This window comes from Impatiens glandulifera, chromosome 5 (assembly GCF_907164915.1).
Source record: "Impatiens glandulifera chromosome 5, dImpGla2.1, whole genome shotgun sequence".
In the NCBI taxonomy this organism is placed as follows: domain Eukaryota; kingdom Viridiplantae; phylum Streptophyta; class Magnoliopsida; order Ericales; family Balsaminaceae; genus Impatiens; species Impatiens glandulifera.
Window position 1 is genome coordinate 26,931,045 of NC_061866.1, and position 16,443 is coordinate 26,947,487.

General features: G+C 37.5%; 1 protein-coding gene across 1 annotated transcript; it reads left to right on the forward strand.

The window, feature by feature from the left end:
• The first annotated feature begins 465 nt into the window (after positions 1–465).
• LOC124940437 (hydroquinone glucosyltransferase-like) lies at positions 466–1,934 on the forward strand. Its single transcript, XM_047480956.1, has one exon. The coding sequence runs from the start codon at positions 476–478 to the stop codon at positions 1,898–1,900; it is 1,425 nt and encodes a 474-aa protein (XP_047336912.1). The 5' UTR covers positions 466–475; the 3' UTR covers positions 1,901–1,934.
• The last annotated feature ends 14,509 nt before the right edge of the window (positions 1,935–16,443 follow it).

The following is a 16,443-nucleotide window of genomic DNA, read 5'->3' on the forward strand; positions in this document are numbered from 1 at the left end:
AATGTTTCTCAAAATATATAATTTATTTGATTAATACCTTTGAAATGTAAATTAAGTTTTATTATTTAAAATAGTGAATAAAAATAAAAATAAAAATAAAAATAAAAATAAAAATAAAAATAAAAATATAATATATATTAATTTTTAAAAAATGACATGTCAATCACACGTGTTATCATTTAATGGAAAACTTAACAAATTTGAATATTTTTGTCCAGCAATAACATAGATGAACATTAAACTCAACTACAGTGGTATGAAAGAAAAAAAAATTAGTTCAGTGATATAAATAAATATTCTGTTATAGTTAAATGATAAAATTAACATTATTTCCGTTAAAAATATATATATACCAAACTTTCTTTCAAACATTATTCCCAAATTTTGATTATTCAAAACATTCTATATAAATGCACACCCATAACCAAGTATTCACAAACATCACACACACTACACTCTCTCTCTCTCTCTAACTATGGCCATAATCCCTCACTTAGTAATGGCGCCTTCTGTAGGAATGGGACATCTCATTCCACAAGTGGAAATCGCAAAACGCCTTGTCCAATTACACGGCTTTTCCGTCACCTTCTTAATTCCCGGCGACGGCCCTCCTTCTACCTCCCAGAAAGCCTTTCTCGACTCCCTACCGGAGAAAATGGATCACATCCTCCTTCCTCCGGTTAACTTGGACGACCTTCCACCGGAAACAAAGATAGAATCCCGAATCTGTCTCATCAATTCCAGATCCCAAACCCATCTCAAAGATGCTCTACAAACATTGATCGTTGAGAAGCCCGTCGTCGCCTTGATCACCGATCTTTTCGGCACCGAATGTTTTTACATCGCTGAGGAATTGATGATTCCGGCGTATCTCTTCTTCCCGTCAACTGCAATGGTTCTTTCTCTGTTCCTCTATTTACCCCAGCTCGACAGGGATGTAGAATGTGAATATAAAGATATGGGTGAACTGGTTCGGATTCCGGGTTGTATCCCGATTCACGGGAGTGTTCTTCTTGACCCGTTTCAGGACCGGAAAGACGATGTTTACAAACATTTTCTCGAGCAGGCTAAGCGGTATAGAATGGCCAGGGGTATTCTTGTAAATTCATTTGAGGAGTTGGAAAGCGGGGCATTGAAGGCTCTTTGTGAATCCGAACCCGGAAAACCACCCGTTTACCCGGTGGGTCCATTGATTAAGATTGGTTCGAGTATTTGGAAAGATGATAAAACGGGTTGTTTGAATTTTTTAGAAAGTCAACCTGACAAGTCTGTTTTATTTGTATCTTTTGGAAGTGGAGGAACTTTGAATTACACTGAATTCATAGAGCTGGCATTGGGTTTGGAATTGAGTGGTGAACGGTTTATTTGGGTTATTCGTTGCCCTGATGAAACGAGCGACGCGGCTTACTTGGGTGGGGGAAGCCAAGACGACCCATTGTCATTCCTACCGGTTGGATACTTAGACCGGATTAAGGGTCGCGGGTTTCTGCTACCCGCATGGGCTCCCCAAGCCGAGATCTTGGAACATAGATCCACGGGTGGTTTCTTGACTCATTGTGGGTGGAATTCGATTCTCGAGAGCGTGGCAAAAGGAGTGCCGATGATCGCTTGCCCGCTCTACGCCGAGCAAAAGATGAACTTGATCACGGTGACAAATGCTGTAAAGGTGGGGTTGGGGTTGAGAGTTATTGAGAAAGAGGAGATTGGTCGAGTCGTGAAAAGTTTAATGGAAGGGGAAGAAGGGAAAGAGGCTAGGGTTCGAGTGGAGGAGCTTAAGGAATCCACTTTGAAGGCTCTAGGTCTAGAGGGCTCGTCGGCTAAAGCACTTGCGAATGTTGCGGTTGAATGGAAAAGTTATCTCAACTTGTCAACTAATGATGAGAATGTTATTATTAAGTGAGAATTAGTTTGATGAGGGTCCATGATTTGATGGATGGATTTTGTTCTTTGTGTTTTGTCTTATTTTATTATGAGAATTCAAGACTTGCATGTGTGGTATAAGATTGGATATTTTGTTGCAAACATTCCCTACTCCCTTGTTCCTTCTCAGAGGGAGACAGAGGGAGAGGTAAAACAGTCTTTTTCACATTTTTTTTTTTTTTAGTTTTACCCTTTCTTGTGAGGAAACCGTGATGTTTGGTAAAAAAAAATGTGGTGTGGAAAGAGGGTATTTTTGATTGGTTTGGGTCATCTTATTTCGTGTTGTATCATTTCAAAAGAAAAAAAAAAAAAAAAAATCTAAGTTGGTTTGATTACTCCTTTTTTCTTTTAAATGATAAAAATGTTCAAGTTTTTTTTTTTTTACTTTTACCTCCTTGTGAGTGGAATCGATGTTTAGTAGCTGACGACCTTACCAACGTTTAATTTTATCATTTAAGCTAACAAATATTTAAAATTATTTTCAATAATTTGTGGTCATGGTCAACTTTATTGGAATTGAATTATTAAAAAGTAAATATAGTAATATGTTCTGAAGAGAATATTATTAGATTGCATCTCAATGAATTAGTTCCTCAGGGACTATTAAATGTAATACACACTTTAGACAAGAAGATTCAACATTATAAGTATTTATATTAGGAAAAAAAAAATTGAATTTTAGCTCTAACATAAATGTAGATTTTAGCTTTTAGGATATATTTTGATTAGGTTTGATTCAACTTATTTGAGATTTTTGTAATTATTAAAAATCTACCCTCTAATTTATAATATTAAAATAAAATTTTGATTTATTTTTAAATAAATAAAATTAAATTAATTAACGGTGATAGACAAAAACCAATTAAAACAATTAATTAGACTAATTAGTGTGATAATTAAAGCCTAATTAATTAAAAAAATTTGTCAAAATAATAAAAATAAAATTATTTAAAATAAATATTTTACTCATTTATCTAAAAATAATTTTACAAAAATAATTATTTATTTAAACCTAAAAATCTACCAGATAAAATAAAATAAATTAGTAAAATATTTACCATATTTATTTTAATATTTTGTGTACTTAAAAAGATCAAAATTTAAAACCAAGAGGGTAAAAGAAAATCAATTTCAAACAAACCTTTAAGGTTTTAATAAAAAACTAAACACATGATCGGGTGTGGTCGAAACTCCCAAATGAAGTTGCATCTGAAAAATGAGTCATCAGATAAGCATCAAATTCTCATCCGACGCTTAGAAGCGCTCTACATAGCCCATTGTAGCGGAAGCAAAGCGTGTCCGGGTCGCAACAGAATAGCCAACGGGACGTTAGCTTCGTTCCTCAAACGTTGACGGAACGCCAAACACTTGATAGAACTCTAACGAAATGCCAAACACGCATGAAACAGGGTCGTTTTGGCCTCCAATCATCTTCCTCATCGCGATGCCGAGTAGATAAGCATGAAGATACGTGGATGATTTTGCCAAGTTGGAACTCAGCCGTTAGTCCACCATTTTTGGCTCATTTAAAGCCTAAAACGATCACCGTACGATGGTGATCATTTCTATATATCAAAGTAGGAATGAATCATCCATATTTCGACAACTTTAGCCAAGAACAACCCAATGTCAAGCCTCCACCAACTCAGGATGAGTATAAATACACTCCTAAGTCATTCTCAAAGCAAAAAATCTAATCTCCCCACTCAAATCACGATTTTACAGAAATCTGCCATTAAAGCTCAAAACTTTTACATTTTTTTAAAATCCATTTGAGGCCTTAAAGTTTTGATCTATGCATCCCAAAAGCTTCCTTAAGAATCAATGACCCTAAAACATAAATCAACATGATTAATCCCTGGCCTAAAAAGAAGTCTAAAACTTGTTCTAGTAAAACTTCTTTATGGTGGAAGTCAAAAACGATTGTCCACATCTACGCCCCGATAAATATCGCGGAAACACGTTGTGGGAAGGATTTTCAACCCAGTTTCATGAAAACCACAACGGTCAATATGCCTTCCACATTGCCCGTAGGGACCAGAAGGGATAACGAGCCTAGAGCTCTTAACCCAGGAGGCAACCTCCTAAATTAACTGAAAAGGACAAATGATAACATTATATCGAGCACATAAAACACAGTCCTCAATGAATTAAGCAAGACTACCAACACCACCCTTAAAGAACTAGTAAGATCATATCCGCTAGTTCGTAACATAATATTATCGACTTTGAAGACAAGGATCATCCATCAACCGAATCAAACCATGATAAAGCCCTATACATTTTTGAGCAAATTGTGGAAAAATCATTATGATGGTCCTAATAGACAAAGAATTTTCTCTCAATATATGTCCTTGGACGATTTTTTAGAAAATAGGCGTATCCCGAGACAAGATCATACCATCTAACCTATGTGTTAGAGGCTTTAACAACTATCACCGTGAGATAATGGGTTGCCTCATGTGCATTGCCCAAGTGGCTGACATACCTTTTCAAGTTGACTTTTGTGTCATCAACATGCAACCTTCATATAATTTTATCTTAGGATGACAATGACTACATCAAATCAAGGCTTTAGCCTCTACACTACATCAAAAGCTCAAGTTCACCGTCAACGACCAAGTTTTCACAGTCTGTTGAGAAAATTAAGAGTTAATTAACTTAGAAGAAATAGTTTGGAAAACTAAGTAAAGAGTTAATTAACAGAAAAGTGCTAAATATTAATCAATTAAGGTTTGATGATGTTTAGACATGAATGAAGCTAAGTAGTCTACTTATTTCTATGTAGGTGCATCAAAATTGGCTAAGTTAGACGCGGTCTAAGCATGCTAATTAGACATGATACGTAGTTATACGTGCCATTCTAACAGATACGTAGTTAGACGTTCCAGTCTAACATATACGTAGTTAGACGTGCCAGTCTAACAGATACGTAGTTAGACGTATCAATCTAACAGATACGTAGGTAGACGTGCCAGTCTAACAGATACATAGTTAGATGTGTCAGTCTAACAGATAAGTAGTTAGACGTTCCAGTCTAACAGCTACGTAGTTAGACGTGCCAGTCTAACAGATACGTAATTAGATGTGCCAGTCTAACAGATACGTAGTTAGACGTGCCAATCTAACAGATACGGAGTTAGACGTGCCAGTCTAACAGATAAATAGTTAGACGTGCCAGTCTAACAGATGTGTAGTTAGACGTGCAAGTCTAACTCCTTCAGATTAGTCTGAAGTGATGTAAGGTTAGATGTTGTAGTCTAACTTCATTAGACGTGGTAGTCTACTGGGATGCGTAGTTAGACGTTATAGTCTAACTCCATTAAACGTGAAAGTCTAATGGATCTCTCTGATAGACGTTAACGTCTAACTGTATTAGACTTGGTGGTCTAATGGAGCTCGTATAATGCCTCGCTTTAACAGCCGTTTGAAGTTAAAATATGTTTACCCACGATCAACTAGCTATACGCTACTCCAGCTCCAATTTCTCATATAGTTCAGTACCCACGATCAACTAGCTATACTTGCATTAAATGAATGAACGCCACATACGAAAATATTCCACCCACTACTTGTTTAGTACATGATAGTTGCAGAAGGATATCCCGCACACTATCGTTCAGTATGGCCACGTTCCAGAAGTACAGAGCCTGCTATACTCTTTCCGTTAAGAAGTCATCCTTTGGGCGCGTGCCACATGTCCATATAGAAGATTTGACTGTTGGTGTCCTTCCACTATATTTAGCTGTTCAAGGACAACGGACAAATCTGCCAGAACAATTAGAAGTTACTCTACTCACATTACTCACGAATTACCAAATCACTCTTGTAGTTACTAATTGTACATCATACTCAAGTTCAAGAGAGAGAATAAAAAATATTGTTTTAGCTTAGAGATATTCTTAATCATATTGTAAGTTGAATAGAGTCTGTTCTGTTCAACAGAGTGCTAGCTATTCAGTGAACTGTATTTGATTCAAGAAGTTTAGTGAAATCCTTCCGGTTGTTGAAAGAAGGGGTGACGTAGGAGAGTTATCTCTGAACATTCATAAACATATTGTTGTTTTCTTTCCTTCTGTCTTTCATTATTCATTGGTTCAAGACTTCAAACCCAAACAAACAATTCCGCACTTGAATTGTTTCAAGTGTTTATGATGGTTTGCGAAGAATAGAAAAAGATATTAATCCCTAACAGGATTTCTATCAATCCGTTTGTCCGTAGTTGTTATCAATAGTCAGACCCCCATCTCTATTGATTACACCGATTCTATCAATTGGTATTAGATCTCTGTTTCTATTCTCAAGCAACAAGAACCTGAATCATGTCGAAAGATGCTAGCTCCTCTAAGATTCCTATGTTTTCGAAAGAAGAGAGTTCGTGCCCATCTTGCTTCCTTGTACGATGACATGTGGAGTGTTGTCAGTAAAGGACCTATCAAGATCAATAAAGAAAAATCTAAGTGGACAAATGATGATAAGACGAAGAACAACCTCAACAACCTGGCCATGGATGTCCTTTACAGATCCCTTGATGATATCATGTTCAACTACATCATATCTTGCGAATTTGCCAAATAAATTTGGGACAGACTCACTCAACTCTGTGAAGGCAATGCGCAAACCAAAGAGAACAAGATTACGGTTGCCACTCAGCAGTTTGACAACTTCAAGATGCATCCAGGAGAGACGATGACTAAGTTCGATGCATGATTCAGTCAGATTGTCACCACCCTATCCATTCTAGGCAAGACCTACAACAATAGAGAGATTGCTATAAAGGTAATGCGAGCTTTACCTATGGAGTGGGACATCAAGACTATGGCGATGAGGGAGTCCAAAGACCTCAATAAGATGGAGCTCTTCGACTTGCCTGCCGATCTGAAGGCCTATGAGTTCGAGTTAAACTCAAGGAATGAAGAGGAGCACCCCACATCTGGCATCAATACCAAGGCTTTGGTGTCTTCCGAAGAGTCACCAGTTGCAAATGAAGAAAAGTCGTCTTCCCAGCAGCTCAACAACAACGCAATGGCTCTTCTTGTGAAGAAATTCAGGAAATACATGAACAAGAACATTCCTAACTCAATCTCTTCAAATAATACTAATGATGATAAATCTAAATCAAAAGTTAATGTTAAGTGTTTTAACTATGGTATTTTAGGTCATTACAAGTCGGAGTGTAGAATGCTTAAACGTGATGACAAGAAGAATGACAATGAAGGTGAGCTGGAGGCTCTCTTGGCAGCAGACAACAAGGCCAAATGAATTCAAAGCAACTCAGACTATTCATATTCTAGCGATAGTGATGATGAAGAGGTTGCTTGCTTCATGGCAAGAGAAGAGGAAGATTCTGAAGAATCTGAGGTATTGGATTTCTTTCCAGAAGACTTCTCACGAGATGAACTAGTGGTTGCACTAAATGATATGGTCTCGGAGTATAAAAAGTTGTCAGAATCTCAAAACAAAACAAGCTCAGAATCTGAAAATGATGAACCAACGTTTTCTCAAACCTCCGAGCCAAAAGTTTTTGAAAACATGGATGAAATTTCATCTGAGAATGAAATGCTCAAGGAAAAGATTCAAACCCTTTTTTCTGATAACAAACGTTTAAATTATATTGTAAGTTCTTGGAAAAGGTCTAGAGAAGTTGTCAAATATCAGATTAGTCTATTGAAGCTAGTCATATGTAAATCTAGTCTAAGATTTGTTGGCAATGACTCAGACAAGTCCTATAAGAAGTTAAACTCAGTAACTGACAAGCTTAATCCAATAAGTTTTGTAAAAGGGAGTTTAACTGATACTGGAACTGATCCAAGCTGTGAGGATTTAACTTTAAAGGATGAGATAACTTATGTTCCACCAACAGTTAGTTGATTGAAACTTAAGTTATATGCAACTAGAAAGTCTAGCAAACCAAAATCTGACAAGAAGTCAAGGAGTTTTAAAAGAAAACCATCCTCTAAAGTTAAGGGACCAGTGGCCATCAGGAAGGCGTCTGTTAAGTCAAAATCATACACACTTATTACAACATAAAATGGGAAATCCATCAAGATAACTCAAATATGGATTCCTAAGGGACTAATTGATCGAGGACCCAAGTGAATGTGGGTACCAAAGTTTGTAAATATTTCCTTGTGTAGGTGATACAGGAAATCTGCAGGAAGGAACATTGGAGGATAATCTTCTGAAGAATTATTCTAGAGGATTAACAGTGGCACATGCCACTTCCAAGGACTAAGTGTTTTCTTCGTTAAAAATATTTTTGGTCTTGAGGACTTCAAAAACATTTATTTATTTATTTTTACATGCATAAATTGAGGGGGAAATTTATTGTGTAAATAAAGATGCAAGCAGACGAAATCTTTAATCATTCTATTAGACGAGGTCGTCTAAAAGAAAAGCAAGTACTTAGACGTACACATACTTACACAATCTAATGTGAAATATCTTGGTGAAAAACTTACGCGGTTAGACGTCGAAGTCTAATAGACGTTCATACATTTACAAGACAAGAGCAGTTAGACGCTCCCGTCTAACCAAACACACGTCTAATATGTGTTGTACATGCGTAATCAGACGTCTACATCTAATAGACGGATATACATCCAATAAACTCATGCGTCTAATAGACGCTTTGCTCACACAGATTGTAGAAATAAATGAAACGTTTAACTACGTATTCTATTAGACGCTTCATCTTCAAATTGATTAAGGACAGTTGTCATTTATGCGTTGTTATATAATTTTCCCGCTCAAAATATTTAACAGTCATTCCTAGAAACTTGAAGACGCGTGTCTCTCACGGTTAAGGAAAATGACTGAAATAACCCTTAAATTATTGATGACAACTTGTGGGAAAAGGTTTCTTACGCCCATCTTATATCAAAAATGGCGGTTAGGACATGTGACTGTTAGAATTCTATATAAGAACATCGTGCATGCTTCTAAAACCTTTTCGATCAATATTTTCTTAAGAACCCTAGTTTCCTCTAACTTCTTTCTAAGAAATGTTTTCAACTTCTTCATTTTCTCTCAAATAGATAACAAGAAGATTACTCTCAGTCACTGCACTCTATATGTGGATTTTCCCTCGGTTTATTCTTTCAATCAACTGGATGTGGTCGATATGTTCCAATCATTGGAGTATTTCGGTCTCGAAATATATTTTGGTAGCCCATTTATATTTTACGAGAAGGAAGTTCGCGTGTTTTTCAAGACGGCGTTCTTGGTCGGAGAATCTATCACGACGATAGTGAACGAATTGCCTATTTCTTTCAACAAAGCAACCTATGCGGAGTTCTTCGAACTTCCATCGAAGGGTCACCCATTTAATCTAGCCTTACCAACGGAAACAATTACGGAGATCAAGACGGTCTTTTCCAACGACGACTCTGTGATAAGGATAAACGGGAAGAAGATGGCTCTAAAGCCTCATTTCATCTTATTAAACGATATTGTAGCAAAGCGCTCCAAGGAAGGGTAGAATCTTTTGATTCATATAGTCAGGATCGCTTCGACTATATGACTGCCATTTCAAAAGGCATTTAAGTAAACTGGGATTCAACTCTATTTTCTAATTTCCGTTAGTCAATTTATTCCAAGAATAAGGAGAGTATAAGCTTCACGGCCCAACTCAGTCGCCTTATGAAACATTTGGGTGTCCTTATGGGTGAGGGTGAGGCCATTAACCCTAGTCGTATAGACACAAACTTTTCCATGAAGAGTACTTTGGAGAGAATGAATCCCTCAAAGGAGATGGGTTCCAGCTCTTCCATCTAATAGACAGGTGGCCAATCGGTACTCGTTCAAAGAGACAGACTGCTTCCGTGCTGTCTACGGGGGAAAAGCAAACCAAATCGGTTATGGAGTCCGAGGCGAGTACAAATAGCCAAAAGAGCTCCTTGAAGAAAGATTCTAGAGTAGTTGACTCCAGGGCAAGACAGAATCTCTCTCCTATTGCCGTAGTTCCTATTTCTTCACTCTCTCCATCCCCCAACCCGTTGAAGAAACAAACTAACTCATCTGGTCATGCTGAAGATTAGAAGAAGGAGTCTAAGGCGTCTAAAGCATCTAGCGCGCCTAAGGCGTCTAAAAAGTCTAAAAAGGTAATCTCCTCCTCTCACTTGGCCTATGTGCCTATTTGTGATGTTCCTGTGATGGAACAAACTAACGGGCCGACTGTTGAGCCAGTCGGTCCATCTATTTAAAATATTAACAGGGTCCCGTTGCTTGTCAGACCCGAAGTACTAGCGGCTGTTGTCGCTATCAGTGTTATCGAAATGGCAGTAGTTGTTGAGACTGCTAGCATTACTCCATCTAAAATAGAGCAGGTCGTTATTCTAACATCTGTTGCTACTATTGTATTATCTGAGCAGTGTCCTACCCTGCCGGTTGTCGAGCCTCTTGCGTCCAAGATTACTGAAATGCAATATAATTTTATTGGGAAGGGCGTTCTGTCCATTCTTCTAGAATGGGTATTTATGAAGCCTAAGACCCCTTTTGAGATCATGATATCAACAAGAGGTGCCCCTGGCATCATTATTCACAAACCTATGTACTTTCCTAAACCTAAACCTGTTGAGGATCCTGAAGAAAAAGGAAAGGAGACTGCCGTTGAATCTCCTGAGAAGATATATGAATCTGGCTACATTGTCAACCTTGTGATGGAGCAGGTTGAACAAATAGCAGTTGAGAAAATCAACATCTTCGACACTTGGGTAAATTACAGAATGGAAACTCAGTTCGATAGGATGTTCTCAGAAAAGGAGATCGTTAATAAGTGGAAGAACGTAATAAATAACAAGAAAAGAATGCTAAGATGGGCTATGACAGACGCGGTTTCTGAAGCCCTTAATCAAAGGGAATTGGTGGTTGTAAACATTATGGGACATACCCTTCTTCCCACGTTAGAAAAGAGAAAAGCCAACTTCAACCCTATGGACAGAGATGCTCGTATGGAGAAAAATGCTTTGAAGAGGCCAGATCTCATTATGCATAGTTATTGCTCAACCGTTCTCCAAAAGGCTCACGGCACAGAATCGTCTGGGCTAACTCTATTTCATGATTCTTACGATGAAGACGAGCATATGGAAATTTTTGACGTTAATTAGTCCGAAATAGAAGAAGATGAGTAGGTTGCTTCCCATCTGGTTAAATTGGCAAATACTTCTTTTGAAGAGACACGTATATCTGCCCTGCAGACTACTAATCAGACCCGTGCTTTGGGTCAAGCTAAAAAAGTGGTAGCAGAAGAAGAAGAGGTTGTTGTCGAAGCTCGTTTATCTGATTCTCAACCGAAGGAGACACCTGTTGTAGTGGATCCTACTATTAATGTTGAAAAAGAGCATTTGGTGGAAGAAGATGAATCAGTAAAGATTGTTGATAAGTCTCCGAATTCAAAATCAAAGGGGGAACCTTTGAAGGAAGCTGATCTCGAGGAAATTCCCTCTTCTGCTGAGGAGGAACAAGATGCGAAGGAAGATTCTTCAGAGGGTATTCCTTTAGAAGAATGCTTCATTCCGTTTTCTCCCGTTCCTCGATCATCTCCCATCATTACGGCTGCAAACATTGACGAGTATGTTAATAAACTTCATCTGCATTCTAACAATATTTTAGGAGGAATTCGGCAAGTTTGTGCTTATATTATAGATGAAGAAGAAAAATCCAAGGATGCGTAGAAGTCCCCCTCTTCACATTCCAAGGATAAAGAACCTGAGTGTTCCTTAAAAGTAAATACACATATGAGTCCAATTCGGACTGCTCCTGCTCATTCTCATTCTGTGTCCTCAGCTATTCACTCTTTTGAAGAGACACTTCATGGAGATGCAAAATTCTATATTATGATGGATGCAATAAGTTCCATCAATCTGAATTTGGCGGATATGCAGTCTAGGTTTGTAAATCTTGAAAAGGGCTCGATGATTAGTCAGAAAGAGATGTATTCCTTCCTCACTATTCAGAAAGAATTGGAGACGACCATGCACCGAAACACATATGAACTCAACGTTGCAAACTCCAAGCACAACAAATTTGAGAAAAGTGTCATTAGTACTCAAACAGAACATGCTGAGATAAAGCCCTTCAACTTGGAACTTCATTAGGTCATAGTAAATTCAATGGATCTCCTTCAAGATCAAATGGTGGAAATGACCAAATCAATGGGTAGAGCCGAAGTAGAAAGAATGGAGCAAGCTGATTCTCTTGCTAGGTCCATTCAAGCGATTAAAGTGGCTAAAGACAATCTCATTAAAGAAAGAACCCGTGTTGTTGAACTCTTTGCTACTACTGTTGTTTATAATGTTAAAAAGGGGGAAGGTAGCTCAAGAGGAGGCAATTCTAAAGGTGGAACTGCTAGAGAAGCTTCTAGAGGAACCCGATCCAAGCGAAAAGCTTTTGAAGAGGATGAAGAAAATCTATTACCAACAAAGAAAAGCTCAGGACGTGGAAACGACATAGGCGGTGGAAGTGGAGGCGACCAAGGTGCTGCCAATCGTTATCTCAACCTCCTAACTGGCAACTCTTTAGATGTAGAAGATGAAGATACAAACGTGAAAAGGAAGGGACCATAAATCTCTTTCCTAGCTTATCTCATTTTCATCTTAAAACTTAAGGTTTAAAACTTTTTGTTGGTTTTTAACTTATGTTGGGATATTTTTGTGAATCATTTTGATCGTATTTGATGGGTTTTACAATGGTTTATTTAAGACTACATGGCTATAACATCATCAAAAAGGGAAATTTTTTCGGAATTAAATTAACTCAACTAATTTTGATCATTTAACTTAAATCATCAAAAAGGGGGAAATTATTGGGAAAAATTAAGAGTTTATTAACTTAGAAGAAATAGTTTCGAAAACTAAGTAAAGAGTTAATTAACAGAAAAGTGCTAAATATTAATCAATTAAGGTACGATGATAGTTAGACATGAATGAAGCTAAGCAGTCTAATTGTTTCTATGCAGGTGCATCATATTTGGCTAAGTTAGACGTAGTCTAAGTAGGCTAATTAGACGTGATACGTAGTTAGACGTACCGGTCTAACAGATACGTAGTTAAACGTGCCAGTCTAACAAATTTATAATTAGACGTGACTGTCTAACATGTACGTAGTTAGACGTTCCAGTCTAACAGATACGTAGTTAGACGTTCTAGTCTAACAGATATGTAGACGTGCCAGTCTAACAGATACGTATTTAGACGTGCTAGTCTAACAAATACGTAAATAGACGTTCCAGTTTAACAGATACGTAGTTAGACGTGCTAGTCTAATATATACGTAGTCAGATGTGCCAATCTAACAAATACGTAGTCAGATGTGCCAGTCTAATAGATACGTAGTTAGACGTGTCAGTCTAACAGATACGTAGTTAGACGTACTAGTCTAACAGATATGTAGTTAGACATGCTAGTCTAACAGATACGTAGTTAGACGTGCCATTCTAACAAATATGTAGTTAGACGTGACATTCTGAGAGATGCGTAGTTAGACGTTCTAGTGTAACAGATATATAGTTAGACTTGTCAGTCTAACAGATACGTAGTTAGACATTCCAGTCTTACAGATACGTAGTTAGACGTACCAATCTAACAGATACGTAGTTAGACGTGCTAGTCTAACAAATGCGTAGTTAGACATGCAAGTCTAACTTCTTCAAATTAGTCTAAAGTGATGTAAGATTTGACGTTATAGTCTAACTCCATTAGACGTGGTAGTCTAATGGGATGCGTAGTTAGACGTTGCAATCTAACTCCATTAGAAGTGGAAATCTAATGGATCTCTCTAATAGACGTTGGCGTCCAACTCTATTAGACTTGGTGGTCTAATAGAGCTCGTCTAATGCCTCGTTTCAGCAGCCGTCTGAAGTTAGCATACGTTTACCCACAATCAACTAGTTGTACGCTCCTGCTCCACTTTCTCTTGCAGTTCAGTACGCCAGATACTTGCATCAAATGAATGAACGCCACGTACGCAAATATTCCTCACACTACTTGTTCAGTATAGGACAGTTGCAGAAGGATATCCCGTGCACCACCGTTAGGTACGGCCACGTTCTAGAAGCACGGAGCCTGCTGTACTATGTCCTTTAGGCGGCCATTCTATGGGCGCGTTCCACGTGTCCATATAGAGGATTTGACCGTTGGTGTCCTTCCACTATATTTAGTTGCTCAAGGACAATAGACAAATCTTCTAGAAGAATTAGAAGTTACTCTGCTCACATTACTCACGAATTACAGAATCACTCTTGCACTTACTTAATGTACATCATCCTCAAGTTTAAGAGAGAGAATCAAAAATACTGTTTTAGTTGAGAGATATTCATAATCATATTGTAAGTTGAACAGAGTCTGTTCTGTTTAGTGCTAGCTATTTAGTGAACTGTATTTGATTCAAGAAGCTTAGTAAAATCCTTCCGGTTGTTAGAAGAACCGGTGACGTAGGAGAGTTAGTTCTGAACATCCATAAATATATTGATGTGTTCTTTCCTTTTGTCTTTCATTATTCATTGGTTAAAGGCTTCAAACCCAAACAAACAATTCCGCACTTGAATCGTTTCAAGTGTTTGTGAAGGTTTGCGAAGAATAGAAAGAGATATTAATCTCTAACAGGATTTGTATAAATCCGTTTGTCCAAAGTTGTTATCAATAGTTAGACCCCCGTCTCTATTGATTACACCGATCCTATCACAGTCAACGATGAAACTGACACTGTAGCAGTCATTGGGTCTACCCATATTGACACCCCTTGAACTAAGCAGATTCGAGATATGTCCAATCCTCTCAGAAGGTAAAGACTCATCCAAACATCCTGATTTTAGTATATTTAGCCTCCCCTTCATTTGAATGATGCTCATAATTTGATATTTCCCTAGCACAGGCTTAGGCCCGAATGCCAATGACATTCCATGATTCCCGCAACCATGTTGTAACATGGATTGCCAAGGTCTAGGATACATCCCTATAGGATTTAAAGAGACCCACAAGGAAAAGATATCCAAACGACGCATAACTGTTCCACCAACCTTGAATGGACAGTTCATCCGCGAGGAACAAAGACCTATGTTTTGATTTCCTTAAGCCCTATACCAATCTATATTTACAGAGACATTTTCTAGGTCTCGAAATCTTTTCGGACTATCCTCATAATCCTAACCCTTCTGTTTGTGTGATTAGAAGAAGAACATACTATTGACACGACTTCCTGGAAAACTTTGATCGGTCTTTCAAGACTGTGGATCCAGCTCTTCCGGTCTTTAAAGAACCAATTTCCTTTCATTCGTAGATATTGTGATCGACGAAAGTAGAACTCTTTCTCCTCTCATGTATAAAGAGATGTTAAATATTGTACATTGTATGAAATCTAAGAACAATGATATTGTTAGATTATCTTTTTGTACATCTAGTAAACCCTCGATATAACACAAGAAGTAGGCTTTGAATCTATGAGTACAACAATATTTCACTTTAATCTTACTTAAACTTTGAAACCACACATTTCTTAAAAACTGAGGACGAAATTGTCTCTACAGCGAAAAAGACAATTGAAATCAATTTAAACACGATCATCGATCTTCAGATCGTACTAATAGGCCAATGTTTAAACCCTCAAGAGTGTCTGGATTTAGTAGAGTTATAAAGTGAATCAAGACGTCTTCGCCTGGTCGTACAAGGACATGGAAGGTATTGATCCAAATATCACACAACATTACATTCTTCTATATTATGACGCTAAGCTAGTAAAACAAAATCTCACGAGGTTGAAAGAGGAAGTCGTGAACAAAATTCTAGAAAATTCTTAAAATAACTCGGAGCTAGATTTCTTGAGTTAGTGGAATATCTTACCTAGATAGCTAACGTGGTTCCTGCCCTAAAGAAAGACAGGAAGATATGTGTGTGTGTAGATTATCGGAATCTAAATAAAGTCATCCCTAAAGATCACTTCCCGCTACCACACATCGATATATTGGTCGACCATGCTCATGGTCATGAACTATTATCATTAATGAATGGATTCTTGGGATACAACCAAATCCTGATGGCCCCGCAAGATAAGTAAAAGACCACATTTATAACAGAGGTAAGAACCTTTTATTATAAAATTTCGATCTTAAAAATTCGGAAGCAACCTATCAAAAGGAAGCCACCATAATCCTTCATGATATGATCCACAAGGAAGTAGAAGTATATGTCGATGATATGATTGTCAAATCAAAGGATCGAGAATGACATGTTCAAAACCTCAATAAATTCCTGCAACGAATAAGAAAATATTAGCTATGACTTAACCTAAAGAAATGTACCTTCAGAATGAAAACTGGTAAAATGCTAGGCTTCTTAATCACACAGAGGGGTATCGAAGCCGATCCCTCTTAAATTGAATCAATCAAGACTATACTAGTCACTCAAAACGAATGAGAGGTCTGAAGATTATTTGGAAAAATCTAATTTATTAGTCGATTCATCAATAAGCTTACTATGACATGCGATCTACTATTTAAGTTGCTGAAGAAAAAACAAAAGTTTGTATCAG

Excerpts from the sequence above, each read along its gene's own strand:
- LOC124940437 (XM_047480956.1), top strand. The coding sequence starts at position 476 with ATGGCCATAATCCCTCACTTAGTAATGGCGCCTTCTGTAGGAATGGGA.